Source organism: Tachysurus fulvidraco, chromosome 9 (genome assembly GCF_022655615.1).
Source record: "Tachysurus fulvidraco isolate hzauxx_2018 chromosome 9, HZAU_PFXX_2.0, whole genome shotgun sequence".
NCBI classification, from domain to species: domain Eukaryota; kingdom Metazoa; phylum Chordata; class Actinopteri; order Siluriformes; family Bagridae; genus Tachysurus; species Tachysurus fulvidraco.
The window spans coordinates 11,325,818-11,340,799 of record NC_062526.1 but is presented as its reverse complement, the minus strand read 5'-3'; the positions used below and the strand labels follow the sequence as shown (position 1 = coordinate 11,340,799).

The following is a 14,982-nucleotide window of genomic DNA, read 5'->3' as shown; positions in this document are numbered from 1 at the left end:
AGGTCTTTTCCTTTCTGTGTTTAATTATGGTGGTGGTGTTTTTTTTTTTGTATGATGCAAAACCAGACTCAAAGTGATCAATACTGACAGCGTGAGAAAGAGAAGAAATAAATAACAATTTAAATATTATTATAATTGTTTTATATAGATTATAGATTGTATATTTAAATATTGTTTGTCACTCAGTGAGCTGCATTCAGAGCCATTCTGTAGTACCCTTTTTCTAGGTTTTTTTCAGGTTTACAGTATTAAAATTAAAATACACATTTTTCTACCACAAGGGGTACAGTAACGTGAGCCTTTGACTTGCTTTAGTTCACTATTTTGTGGACAAACTTTGGATTTCAAATTGTTTGGACTAATTAATATAAGCTCATAAGTCATATATGTGAGCAGAAATTTGAGTTCGCAGCTTAGAGAGCTGTTTACTGGCTTAAAGAGTTATTTGAATTTAAAGCACAGTTGGATTTACTCAATGATAGTCTCTCATAAAATGTGCAACTGAAGCTCAACAGAATAAATCCACACACGCTACTTCACTTCTTCTTGCTGTTCTTTTTGAATGCCGTTACGCAAGCCCCAGAAATGTACGAAATGTGTTTTTTGAAGGCTGCTACCACAGTTATACATTGTTTAAAAGAAGAAAATTCTAATGAAAGGAAAGATTAGACATCTGTTTTACAGTGAAAAACAGTTTGTCCTGCATTTCCAAAACACTGCCAGGCTTTTAGAGTAGACAAAGAAATTCCTAACAGTAATCATCTCAGTACTTCCAAAGAGCAGGTCTTCTTGTTGTTTTTTCCTTAGAACTGTTTATACTTTCACTAGACTTACTAGTTTGTTAAATATACAAATATTCACTGCCTCTGTAAACGTAAGGATGCAGTTTAGTTTCCCAGAATCAGTTAGTGATTGTTCTGACTGTCTTTTTGTACCTGTCCTTAATGCTCTCGCCTCAATTCTGGTAAAGAACTAAGACGTGAAAATACCGGGGTCGGAAAAAATAGGACTGGAAATGCCACGGATAGTTTATTACTGACAGTGATGCTGGTTCCTGTCCTTTTTGAGCTGGACAGCCCATTAGAACAGCACAGGATGGAAATGAAGTTCATGACATTTGTATAAATAATAGAAAAAAATGGTTCACAAAGAAAAGCACTGTGAAAGAAAAGGATTTTGTTCTCCAGACAATGCAGTTTCAATTACTGACATTTCAGTGCTGCCCTGAACAGCAGCAAAATACTATAAACTATTTTATTACATTTTTGTGTTTGAACACCTGACATTCCCCTGACAAATCTTTTCATAACCGATGAAGCTGAGATGCTTTAAAATACATCAGAACTAAAGGAATTCAAGACACGCCATTTCATTAATCAGCAATGAATTAGCAGACTTGTATAGTACATGAGCATACAAAGGCATTTAAAGTGCTAACATTGTGAAAAAAGGAAAAACTGAAGCCACTGGCATGTATGTGGTGAGGTGAGTGCAGCTAAATATTATTAGGATCCGATAACGTGTGTATCGCATCTCCTGAGCACTTCTGGCATGCTTACAATGTGAAATTATTTTCATTTAAGGTTAAGCATGTTCATAGTCAGGAAATTACATTTGGATACAGAAGGAAAGGCACATGTACGGAAAACAGAAACAGTGTTATGGATAAAAATAATCCCCAGAATGATCCATATATTTTTACATGTTCAGGAGACCAAGCAGAACGATACATTAACCTGAATGAAGATGGTATAATGAGTTATACTACTGAGCTTGGTGTTGACTGATGACTTCCGACTGTCACACACTGACTTGTTGATTAACTGAACGATGTGGTGCAAGCTGTTTAAGCCAAACCTTAATATATATATCGACCGCCACAATTGAAAACGAAAACACAATCGAGATGTTCAACAAAATGAAGCATGATTTAGGTTCAGCACGAACTAACAGCTCCAAAAGAATCTCTATTTTTACACACTGCTAATGGAGAGAGATGCAGATAGAGATTGTGCGCGTGTTGTGTGTGTACACAGTGAATGTTATAAAATATAATTTCCCTATGGTGAAGGTCGTTCAGAATGGCAACAGTCTATGAATATTTAATTGCTGTCTTTAGTATTTGGATAAGCATATTTTTTTTATACTGTTTGATATGTAAATACAATCTTGTAGATTATGAAAATAATATAAATCCGTATGAGACATGAAAAACAGAGCTTTCAATAACGGCCACATTTGTTTGACCACAAAAAAAAACAAAAAACGTTTGTTCAAGAAACACTGATCAGCCATAACATTAAACGCACTGAGAGGTGAAGTGAAGAATTAGTTTATTTGTTGTCTCATTAAAGAGCACCTGTCAGCAAATGAATGGTCAGTTTTTAAAGGTGACGTGTTGGAAATAGGAAAAATGGGCAAGTGTATGGATCTGAGTGGCTTTTGATTGATCTGAGATAGACGAATGGGTTAACGTGGTCTTGTGAGGTGTACTTGATATGCAGGGGTTAGTACCTACCAAAAGTAGTCTAAAGAAGGACAACCACTGGACCGGTGACAGGATCATGGATACAAAGGCTAATGGTTGGAGGAACATGACAAAGAGTTCAAGGTGTTAATATGGCCTTCAAACGGCCTTCAAATGTCCCAGATCTCAATCTGACAAACTAGTCTGATCCATAGGGGCCCCACCTCACAACTTACAGGACTTATCTTAGTTAAGATCTGCTGCAAACTTGGGGCCAGATACCACAACAAACATTCAGAGGTCTTGTGTAGTCCATTCCTCGATGACTCAGAGCTGTTTGGTGGCACAAGGGCAAAAGTTGGCAGGTGGTTTTAATGTTATGGCTGATCGAAGTAAATATACTGTGTGTGAGAAAACTTGTGACTCCTCCTGCAGTCATGCCCATTTTATTATCTCTTGGATAATATACGCATAAATAAAAAGGTAAGGAACGATACCACTGTGTTGTGTGGGTGAGATTATCAGGCAGGGGATAAGTTCCTATCAGTTGCCAGAGATGAAGATTTGGCTTCAGTTTTATGGGGTCGGCTGGGTCTGTGTTGAGGGCTACTGCGCAGATTATCATCCATCTGTAGAACACACAAAGCCATCAGTTACAGCAAGACAAGCATGGCGATGTTCAAACAGTCATGTCTGAGTAGTTCAGGTGTGTGTACATCCAGTTGCCACTTTATTAGTACACTTAACACATTCACTGTTCATTTAATGAAGTGTAACAAAAATTAAATAATAATGTCCCTTCTGCTGCCATGATGATACTTCATTATGTTTACATTATAGTTATAGCATTTGGCAGACACGCTCATCCAGAGTGACTTATATTTTATCTCATTTTTTTATACAACTGAGCAACTGAGGGTTATATAACTGAACAACCTGGGATTTGAACTCGCAGCATACTGTCTGGTATTTCAGCACCGCAATATGTCACCTTCTGTAAAAGGTGTCAAATAATGAACTATGTCCCTTCTGTTGCCATGATGTCTGTTAGACACCATGCACCTCTAACATTCAAACACTTCATTAGTGCTCAGTGTTTGGAGCCCAGCGAGTATTGATCCCACTGTTGGCAGTAACATTGCCTGAAAGTGAGATGTTCATATAAGGGTCCCATAAACTGCTGTGCTGATGAGCTCCTACGAACAAGATCTGCTCAATAGTGCTTCCTTTACTTATTTCTTAGATGGGTGAAAAGGTGGGACAGATGTAAGGTCAAGCTACTGACAAATGTACAAACCAATACGGGTTGCAAATAAACTGACAACTGTGCACTAGGGCATCAAAATAATTTAAAATGAGTATTTTTTGTTAAATCTGGAAAAGATTTAGCATTAAAATGCATTTTATTACAAAATCCTAGAATCAAATCATTTCTGTCTGAGATGCCAAACATACATATAATGTGTTTGCATTGTATAAAAGCGATTAAAGTTATGAAGGTTTTTACAGTCGTGATATTTAGATTTGCTAAGTTTCTTTTCAATGTGCATTCAATTAGTGTTTAGTTTCTGATTTTTTTTTTCTATTATTCAAACCATACTGTTTTTGCTGATATTTAGCTGCATCATAAAATCTTAAGTAAAGCAGGAAACCTCCACCATCTTGACTACATAGGGTATTACATGAACCCATGTGATCAACTATAATGTGGAACAGAACTATAGAATACCAGCAATTCTGATAAATGTCTGATGGAAATGCACTGTATTATTTATCAATGTCACTAATTATTTGCAAACTTTTACTTATAGGTGACTAATCATGGGCTCTTAAATATTATAGATTGCGGATTTTTTTGCCCTTGAAAATGTAAGTATTCTAAATAGAGTGACCTATCATTGCGACAGCTTTAACACGCACACGCATATACAAACATACACATATACAAACATACACATATACAAACATACACATATACACACATACACATATACACACACATACACATATACACACACGCATATACACACACATATACACACACAGTGGTGTACGGACAGTAAGTAGAAACTCGAAATCTTAGAAAAGTGCAAGCAGGATTAAAAGCAAGACCTTTTCAATAAGGTTGGATTCTTTGTTAACAAGCTGCGTCAGTTTCTGGAGGTTTGCATCAACTGCGTCCTGGCTAGTGGGAGGAGAGCCTAGCAAGAGGAAGGACATGGGAAGAGAAGACGAAAGAGTAACAGAGTGTATACGCTTTATACACATGGAAGAAATGTTAGTACAAAGAATTCCTAAACAGAGACAACAGCATGTTACATAAATACCTCAGACCGGTGCACTTCGCTAAGCCACATATAATACTGATCAGTGTTAAAATGAAGTAAATGATTAGAAGTCAGTGATTTATGGAATGAAGAGAGTGATTTGTGCAAAGCTGATGATCTTTGTGGTTTTTTTGATGGTTGAGATTGAGCAAAATTTCTTTTCTTTATTTATTTTCTTTTCCCAATGAACACAGATATCTTCCAGAAGACAAGAGTCCAAAACATAAGATTTGTTTTTATGTTTATAAGATCACAAGTTTTTTTTTAGTCATTATGCTTCTGAACTACACTATAACTTCTTTTGTACTTCTACTAGTTCACTATTTGACCAATTTACTTTATTAAAGTTAATGTCTTATTGTTAGAACTATAAATTATTAGAAAACAAATGGTGATTGGATTTTTATGCCCAAAAGCTACTGTTTTAAAGATATTATTTGTTTGCAGATGATTCGTTTTTGTCATTTCCCACCCACCAGTCAGCCCTCCCTATAATAACAGATGCCAGCCAATGAGGGTGAAAAACTGGAGCTTCCATTGAGACACACGAAGTCAGCCAAACATCTCACTGAACTTCTGTTCAGGCTACATGACAGGTCAGTGTCACACGCTTGGGGGGAAAGTGCTATCTGCCCTCGCTCACATACATGAGCTCAGACACAGCAATTTTGTTCCCTTGTCATCTATGGATGCCAGTGGAATAAATCAGGTCTGACTCATGATTTAATGACCAATGGGCAATAACTTAGTAACTTAGAAGTCCCTTATTTTAATTTACATTTACGGGATTTGGCAGACGCTCTTATCCAAAGCGACTTACATTTATCTCATTTATACAGCTGAGCAATTGAGGGTTTGGGGCCTTGCTCAGTGGCCCAGAAGTGGCAGCTTGGTGGCCCTGGGATTCAAACTCACAACCTTCCGACCTGTAGTCCAACACTTTAACCACTGAGCTACCACATGATGCTGTATCAGTCTCTGCTATGCGGTGACTCATTCCTGCTGATGGCTTACATAACGGACATGAATTATTGACTTCCTTCTCTTGTTCTCTGACTCTGTGTGTTCAGTGAATTCTCATCCTCATTTAATCAGAGCGTCAAATTAGCTAGCAGGAATTATTAGCTATAGTTACATTACTCGACCTGGCTGCTTTTAGACGGCAAAGTGAATCAGTGAACAAATCTGAATGAATCGTTTAATTGAATTCAAACGATTCAAATCACTGCAGAGACTCAACATTTAATAAGTAAAGCTTTTCACAAAATCTGGTCGAGTGTTGATCAAACTGACTGTATGCCTGTCTGCATAAAGTGTAAAAGTACCAGCACTAAACCACAGTTTGTTGTCTTACCAGAGGCAGCTTCAGAAAAGTAGTTTTTGATGATGTTAGTGCAGAACTGGCAGAGATTGTGAAGCTGTTTTAGGTGCTGCTGGAGCTGAACACTGGGTAAACTGGCTTTATGGAGCGGTGCAAGGTAGCCAAAAACAAAGGCATCCAGACTTGTAGGCCTACAGCACATAAAACACAAGAGTTATGTGCCAGAACAGCATGTTCTTCTTATTTCAGTAGTTACCACTGACTGCACAAGTCACAGTAAGATGTAAAACAATACGTTAAACTCACAAACACTTTATTAGGAACACCTGTACATGCATGCAATTATCAAATCAGTCAATCATGTGGCAGCAGTGCAAGGCATAAAATCATGGAGACGTAGACCTGCAGCTTCTACATATTAACCAGAAGAATGTGATTGCAATGATTTTGACTGTGGCATGATTGTGTGAGCCAAATGGGCTGGTTTGAGTATTTCTATTAATGCTGATATCCTGGGATAATACAAACAACAGTCTCTAGACTCAGAAAAGCAAAAGAAAAGAAAAACAAAAAAAAATCCAGTAATTGGCTGTTCTACAAATGGACACACCTTGTTGATGTGAGAAATGGCTAGAGTGACATAGAGTAACAACTCTGTACAATTGTGGTGAGCAAAAAAGCATCTCAGGATGCACAACGCATCAAACCTCGAGGCAGATGAGCCACGACAGCAGAATAGCACATCTGGTTGTAGTGGTACCACATAACACAGACCGCTGAGGCTGCAGCGGGCACAGGTTCACCCAAACTTGGAAAAACTTAGCCTGTTCTAATGAGTCTTGATTTCTGCTGAGGAACACAGGTGGTAAGGGTCAGAAATTTGGTGCCAGCAGCTTGAATCCATAGACCTGATCTGTCTTGTGTCACAGTCCAGGAAACGTCTTTTTGACACACTTTGGGCTTTAATCAAAATCAATCATCACCTCAATGGGAATGTCCTAAGCCCAAAAAGAGTATTGTTGCTGAGCATGTGCATCCTTTCATGGCAACAATTTACCACCTTCTAATAGCTACTTTCAGCATGATAATGCACCGTCACATAGTCGTCACAGACTGGATTAATAAGTATAACAGTGAGCTCAGTCTTCCTCAGTAGCCTCAGTCACCAGCTCTAAATCTAATAAATCACCTATGGGATGTGGCAGAAAGAGATCCACTGCTGAAAGTGCACCTGAACAATCTGTAGGATGTAATTAACATGTCAACATGGACCAGAATCTCAAAAAGGAAAGTTTCCAACATCTTGTGGAATCCAGGCCACCAAGACTTGAGGCTGTTTTCAGAGCAAAGACATACCCTAGCCTATATGACTATAGTCTTCCTAATAAAGTACTCAATAAGCATATATTAATGGACATTTCAGTCACAGAAAAAAAAACAAATAACAAAAAAATAATAAAAGAGAAGTGAAGTTAATGTAAAGTTATTTCTATAGAATCTCGCACAGATTACAAAAACTCTGTCACAGCTGGAGCTGCATTTAAATACTGGCTCGGAACTGAACTTACGTGTTTCCGAAGAAGAAGTGTGAGGACCCCAATCTGTGAGAGAGCAAATTCAGACACTCCTTGGCTTCACTGTAGATCTGCATATAAAATGACATCACTGACAAACCAGACATACACAGACCGAGGAAATACACAGACTGCTGGACTTGTATCAGAATGTGCTCTACAGTCATATGAAGCTGGCAAGTTTTTAAACATGCAAAAAATTTGGGAGCTTTGAGCTCACTGCAGCAGTAGCTAATGGTTATAAACTATTTTCCATCTGCTTCCTAAAAACCGCAGACAGAGCGCAGACAGCTCGGGAGACCAGTTAACAGCAGCCAGCCATCAAAACTTAATGTCACTCGTTTAACAGAATACGTTTAGAACGGAGCCGTTTGCACATTTTTTGTCTCTTTTGCTAATTCATTAAGGGACTTTTTAAGCTGTGATTTTACAATCATATTAATATGGTTATCAATCATTATCGAAATGGAAACTCGACAGTGTTTTTAATAAATTCTACCTTTCCTTCCACCTCTGCGACTGAATGTAGTGGAGCTTCCGCTTTGGTCAGGAGAATCCTGGACAGAGCCACACTGGCCTGGCGGCTTGGTACAATGAAGTTGAGAGGAAACGGAGAGTGAGAAGCAAACCAAGGCCTTGTCAGGTTGGCGTAGTTCTCAGCGTCCACCCAAAATGTATGGAGCTGTAAACAAACACACACACACACACACACACACACACACACACACACACACACACACACACACACACACACACACACACACACACACACACACACACACAATAAAGTCTAAATACAACAGAATAAAGTTAGGTTGGTCAAATTGTTTCAGATAACTGAACTGACCAAAGCTGGCTTCAGTTTCTCCTCCAGGAGAGCAATGTAGGCCATGGTGTCAGCTCCCTGCTTAGCAGACAGCTCATAATCTGCATTGAATCTCTGTTCGGTGCATAAAGAATACTTAGTGTTAATACGTTCTTCTGAATATGTTATTCACAACGTATCAGTGGCCGAAAAACATGATCCTACACACTGTCCTGTGTTTATCCCAGGACTTTTATACACAATATACTCACATCATTGCAGCAAATTTAGTGCTATTTAACTTCTATATATATATTAGACAATAAGTAGAAGATAAACAAGGTTTTCCTTACCACTGTCCACATCCAGATTTCTGTCTAGCTCTTTATCACAATTTCTATATTAGCTTTTTTTACCAGAAGCCAAAGAAATTTGTATTTGTTTTCTTGTGCCCATTTCCAGTTGAATTTCTTTTTCATATCACTCCACAGTAGTGTTTAGTGGTTCTTATAAAAGTAGAGACTGAGGACTTTAGAATATGGCCCAAGTCTACTGGGGCAATATATTCATAGAAAGTTTCCAAATAAAACTCAAATGTTTCTATTTCTGCTCTCTGAGATGCCCAAAGTGCTTGATCCTAATAATTTAAAGTGTGAAGGTGTTATCTTCACCCAATAAAATCCGGTGTAACTAACACGTCATGCTGACAGCCAACGGAGTCCTGACTCATTTAAAATCAGCTGAAATAAAATAATTCATTTGTTTATACTGATTGAAAATGATGGTGGAAAGGAAAAACGGTGTACTAGTGTAAAAAAAAAAAAGTTTTTAAACCTGCTAATCAAATAAATGCACTGAATAGAAGGACAAAGTGATAGCAGGCAGTTTTCCATTTCCAACAACATCTCTTCAACACAAACTGGAAGCAAATGTTTCTGTTCTAAGCAAGTGCTGTTTCAATCACTTTCACATGTGTGCAAATTGTTTTAATCCACACACAATGGTTTGTTTGTTTGTTTATTTTTTACAGCTGTTTTGCCCATTTCTGGAGATTTTCCCCCCAAATAAAATTTGATTAATAAAATCTGTGGAAAGTGATATGCCACATTGTGCTAATTATGTGACCAAACCCACTGTGATCAATTATTATTAGTTGTATTAAAAACAACAACAAAAAAACAATCAAATTTAAACAGCAACACAAAATGATGTTTACGAATATGTCAGTTTCTGCTTCAACTTACATTCTGCCTGAGAAAGTTGAGAATCTGTGTAGGTTCTGTTACTGAAGATCCCCCATGGTGCAGTTGTGGAACTGTGGCTGTCAAAAGAAAAGAAAAGAAAAGAAAAAAAAGAAAGAAAGAAAGAAAGAAAGAAAGAAAGAAAGAAAGAAAGAAAGAAAAGAAAGAAAGAAAGAAAGAAAGAAAGAAAGAAAGAAAGAAAGAAAGAAAGAAAAGAAAAGAAAAAAGTTTGATAAACACACAAAATACATGGGACATCTTCAGCACACAATATATAATCTCTACCTTTAAGTACATAATTTCAGAAAACAAAGGCAATGTAATGGCAACAATTATTATTAATGAGAAAGAATACCCTTTTATACAATATGGCTGATATGTTGAGCAAAATATGAAATGAGATACTCTGATATTAATAGTTACAAGTGACTGAATAGTTACATGTGCAAGATGGTAACAGGAAGAACAAGGAGGTACAAACAACAATAAATTATGGTGTAAATGATACAATGCATAATATATTACTACTGCAAAACAATCACAATTGACTTGTAATAGTGTGCTAAATAGAAATCCTACTGACAGGTAACACAGCTACATAAAATATACATGCACACACATTCAGACTGAGAGTGTTTAAAGTATGTTTCAACATCACCACTTAGACTGCATTGCTGCCAAGAATGGACAAATCCAACCTCAATCACATTCAGATTAATGCTAATAATTAACTTGATGTGATCATCACAACCAAGATTTATTTTATAGTACTAGTTTTGTAGTACTTATTTCAGAGTTTACACCAGTGTGACCTAGTGTGGCTCTCACTTTATCTTTCTCTGAAGAGAACGATGCAGCAGCACTTTACTCTTTTAGTCTGTCCAACTCTCTCACTTCCTCATCTGTACATGCAGCTTCCAAATATTCAATGTTCAAGCAATTACCATGTGTAACACCTCACTGTGTGCTTTCTTTTATCTGTGATCACTCACTAGACACGCCGTGTCTCAGCAACTGTTCATAATCTATATCTTCAGAGTAAGGTGGAAAGAATCTCTTCACCCCAGATAGATTTAAAATGTATACATAACCTATCTGCATTTTCAGAGAATGTGTTCAGAGTGTGTTTTTATTTTTTTAGGTTTTACACTAATTTATAGAGAAAAAACTACTATATCGACTATCAGACAATATCCAAACATGTCCTATTTTATCTTCGACATGAAAACATAACCTTAATGATTTAAATAAAGGCTTTTGAATTCAAAATAAAAATATCAAGAACAACCTGTCATTGTTTAGACTATTGAGCCCTGTCCTCACTGCCATATCTATAAAAAATTAACTCTCTGCACTTTCTCTTTCGTTTGTAAAAACGACAGCAATACCCGAGCATTATCACCTATGTTTGAGATTTGTGATGATTCTGGTTTTCTTCTGCTTAACTCTGTTGTAACCTCTTAGACTAAAATGCAGACAACCAGTTAGCACCAGAATTGCACAATGCACATAAGAAATATTTCAAACCGACAAAAAAATGAAACATAATTTAAAGTACAATTTTCCTCTCATCATCCAAGCATAAATAATCAGTTACCTGTGATAGTCCTCCATGTCCAGTCCACTAGCTTGACTGTAAGGTTGACGCCAGCAAATTTTGCATATGCCTGGAGTTCAACAATGATACCAGAGAAATGTCAGATGAAAGGTACACTGTAAGGTTCTGACACTATTTAGTCAACACCAATCTGACTAATACTACTAAACATTACTGTTTTTAAACAGAACTGGACGTCTGTCTGCATTTCTACTTCCCCACAAGACAGCAAAGCCAAGAAACACAAGCCAAGGAAATCTAATATTAATCTAAACTAATATTCATAAGTCTAATAAATGAAAGTTTAAACCTACCAAGTCTTCAGCCAGCCATTATTATCTGACCTTGATCAGAGAAAAGCTGTACAAAAGGTTATATTTATACCATGACCTAGTAAAAACTTCGGTAAAATGACCCAAAACAATACCTAAGGTGTCAAAAGCCCGTCTTTGAGTTATTTACACAAATATCATTGAAGAGTCGATATTACAGACCTGTTCAGAAAGAATGATAACAAGGTGATTGTTATTGTAGGTTAGCTATCCAGCTAGCTAAGTAGCAATCTAGCTGAAATCTCCCAAAATAAAATCCAAACTGGGTTGTCGCTAACTGCTCTATCGCTAATACAAACGTCAGATTTCATAGATAGTAAGTCAGTTACCAGCACAATTAAAGATTCCGTGTGTACAGACGGCAAGTCCCAGTCGCCTCCCCAGCACAGCAGCTCCATGGGTGCCGCCATGTTTGTTTGGCTGGAACGCCAATGACAACAAGCGGAGCCCCGCCCCCTTTTTCTGCCTCAGAGAATGATATGAAATATTCTACAGAAATGTTAGTTCAATTATACAGATTATTATATTAAAGTTAAAGTAATCAATATGTGTTAAACAATATATTGAAGTATTCACAGATAAATACTTTAAAATTAAACATTTCTTAAATGAATCCCTACATTACACAATGGACAATTTTCAGTACTTTTTTCATACATATCTTTTTGTTTTATATTCTTTTAATTTTTTTCACTTTAATTTATGGCTATTGACCTCCTTTCTCTTTCCCCTTTTCCTGGAGTAATCCTGTGTACTCAAACTTTTAGGTAAAAAAAGTCATCCTTGAACCCAACCCGTATAGGTAGCTTATTGAATTCAGTTTAATTTTATTTGCATAGTGCTATTAACAGTGGATTTTCTTCTGTACACTCTAGGCACATGGCACGATAATCCTTATTTCTTGCTCATGTTGTTCAGTCTGGAGTTACTACAGCTTCCTCATATACAGACAGACTCTGATGTACTCTCATTAGCTGCTTTTCATTTTCTCATTGAGTTACTCTCGTCTACACTCATCTACACTCATCTGCAATCAGAGCATTCTGATGATCAGAGAATGTGCTGCCAAGCTGGTATAAGGCTTCCACAATGAAACTAATGGTGGATCATTCAAAAAACACAACAAACTGAATGCTGAACCTACTTTTATAAATTTGAGAAGTGGTAAAGGGGAGCTTACTGTCTAGGTTTGCCAGATATGCTCTATAGTGAGTTCAAGTAATTCTCATGATGAGAATGGACACAAGACAAACATCACATAACAGGGACCTTTTCACAGCTTTCCAAAGCACACTAATGCAAAGGAAACAACTCTGGTAGTGCTCTACTTTATCCCAGAACCAAGGTCACACACACACACACACACACACACACACACACACACACACACACACACACACACACACACACACACACACACACACACACACACACACACACACACACACACACACACACAGTTTTGATGTTTTGAATTAAACAATATTCAGTTCAAATTGAAAGAACATCAAATAATATCTTTCTTTCTTTGTTGTTTTACTTTTTTTATATTGGAGTCTTTTTTTTTATATTGGAGTTTTTTTCAATAGGAGACTTGGACATGTAGGTAATGTAGATCTACAAATACATTTATAAGTATACACATTTCTTTCTCTTGGGCTAAGTAGAAATCCCACTTCTCTCAGTGAGTCTCCACACTTATCTGTTTGTAACCACAAAGTAATGAGCATCTGTTCCATTAAAAAAGACTCACAGTAGGGGATTGCTCTGAAGCCAGTGTTTTGTAGCTTTGCTTGCTCACTGCTATAAAAAAAACTTTATGAGCTAGGCTCTACTTTTACCTGCTAAATGGTACAGAGGGGTAAATCTAACTGTAATATTAGGGGAAAAAATATTTTAAACCAAAAGGACAAATTAACAGGAAAAAGGGACACATCTGTAATATGCCAGTGTGATCCAAATATTGTTTAATATTCTCTCAGGAAACAATACTTTAAGATATATAAATGAATTCTAACTTAATGCTTGACTACTAATGCTTTTTATAGTGTGTTAAGTTGGTGATGCCTGCAAGAATAATTCACCTCTTTTAAGCTGAAATGAATTTTCCACCTCCAGGCACACGATAAATGAAACATTTAACCCACATTTCATTTGGTGCTAAAAGGAAGACAGACATACACACAGAGAGAGAGAGAGAGAGAGAGAGAGAGAGAGAGAGAGAGAGAGAGAGAGAGAGAGAGAGAGAGAGAGAGAGAGAGAGAGAGAGAGAGAGAGATCTACCTTTTGAGGTCATTGTGCACTTTTTGTAAGTACCCTAAGTATTTATTTCCTGTAAATTGACAGCATATTCATCAACAGAATTACACCATCAAATTACACTAGTATTACTCACATTTTGATTTTTGATAGCCACAATCACTCAAGTGCACATAATAAAAACTGCTCACTGGTTTAGAGACGGCCCTGGAATTAAAGTCTAACTCATACTGTATATGGGTCATCTCTAGCCACAGTCCTCAAAGACTCAAATTTCCATGTCACATTGTTTCTGCGTTTGCTTGTGCAATGTGGCTGGTGTTTTATTCAAATGAAGGACTATATTTTATACGAAACGACAGAGATGGTTCTTCACATACGAAATAAAATCTAACTGTTACAATGGACTACAGTAAGCGATAATAGTAAGTATAATAGATACCACATGTACCACATGTCAAGTGACAAGACCACAACAATTATTCAGAGATTTCTGTTGTATTATCCTGCTTAATATGGCTAGCTGAAGCAGAACCTCAGTGTACAAGGCACTTAGTTACCCGATTCCAGTAAATGTGAACCAGAATCCAAGACAGGTTTTATGTCTGAAATATGGTTTTACTACAGTCTTCTTACTACCAAGTAAAAAAAGAAAATCATCATGCAACACTTTAAGAGAAAGAATTACTTTAATGATTGTATTGTTAAACCGTAAGGCCGTCTAGTAAGGGAGGAAATTGGCCTCTTCTTTTGCTGTGCTCATAACCATTATATTCAATTAACCAAGATCTTTCAAATATATCATGTGTAACTGATAATATCTCTTGTAGTTTTATAAATAACATTAAGTGATGGTGTACACAAACCAGTAAACACATTTACATATAACCCGATAGTCGTGTGGTACAATTCATAAGTTTATCCAGTTAAAATCCCTTTTCAGGATGCAACCCTTACAGTAAAGTAGATACATTCTGGGAAGAGAGCTGGAGAAAGTACTGGAGGAGGTACTTGGTCACACCTTCCATGTTGAATGACATCTGAAAAGCATAAATCTCT

At 36.9% G+C, this 14,982-nt stretch overlaps 1 protein-coding gene across 3 annotated transcripts; it reads right to left on the bottom strand.

Moving 5' to 3' along the window:
- Positions 1-1,016: 1,016 nt before the first annotated feature.
- mtx3 (metaxin 3) lies at positions 1,017-12,110 on the bottom strand. 3 transcript variants are annotated; one of them, XM_027138563.2, is made up of 9 exons: positions 11,994-12,110; positions 11,333-11,402; positions 9,739-9,815; positions 8,537-8,629; positions 8,189-8,371; positions 7,684-7,760; positions 6,149-6,306; positions 4,580-4,668; positions 1,017-3,096 (listed from the first exon to the last, which is right to left on the bottom strand). In XM_027138563.2, exons 1-9 carry the CDS (start codon positions 12,072-12,074, stop codon positions 2,989-2,991), a joined length of 936 nt encoding a protein of 311 aa, XP_026994364.1. In that variant the 5' UTR covers positions 12,075-12,110; the 3' UTR covers positions 1,017-2,988. The 3 variants fall into 3 exon arrangements, with proteins under 3 accessions (XP_026994364.1, XP_026994363.2, XP_026994365.1); XM_027138564.2 differs by lacking the exon at positions 4,580-4,668 and having other exon boundaries at positions 2,898-3,096; XM_027138562.2 differs by lacking the exons at positions 4,580-4,668; positions 6,149-6,306.
- Positions 12,111-14,982: the final 2,872 nt, after the last annotated feature.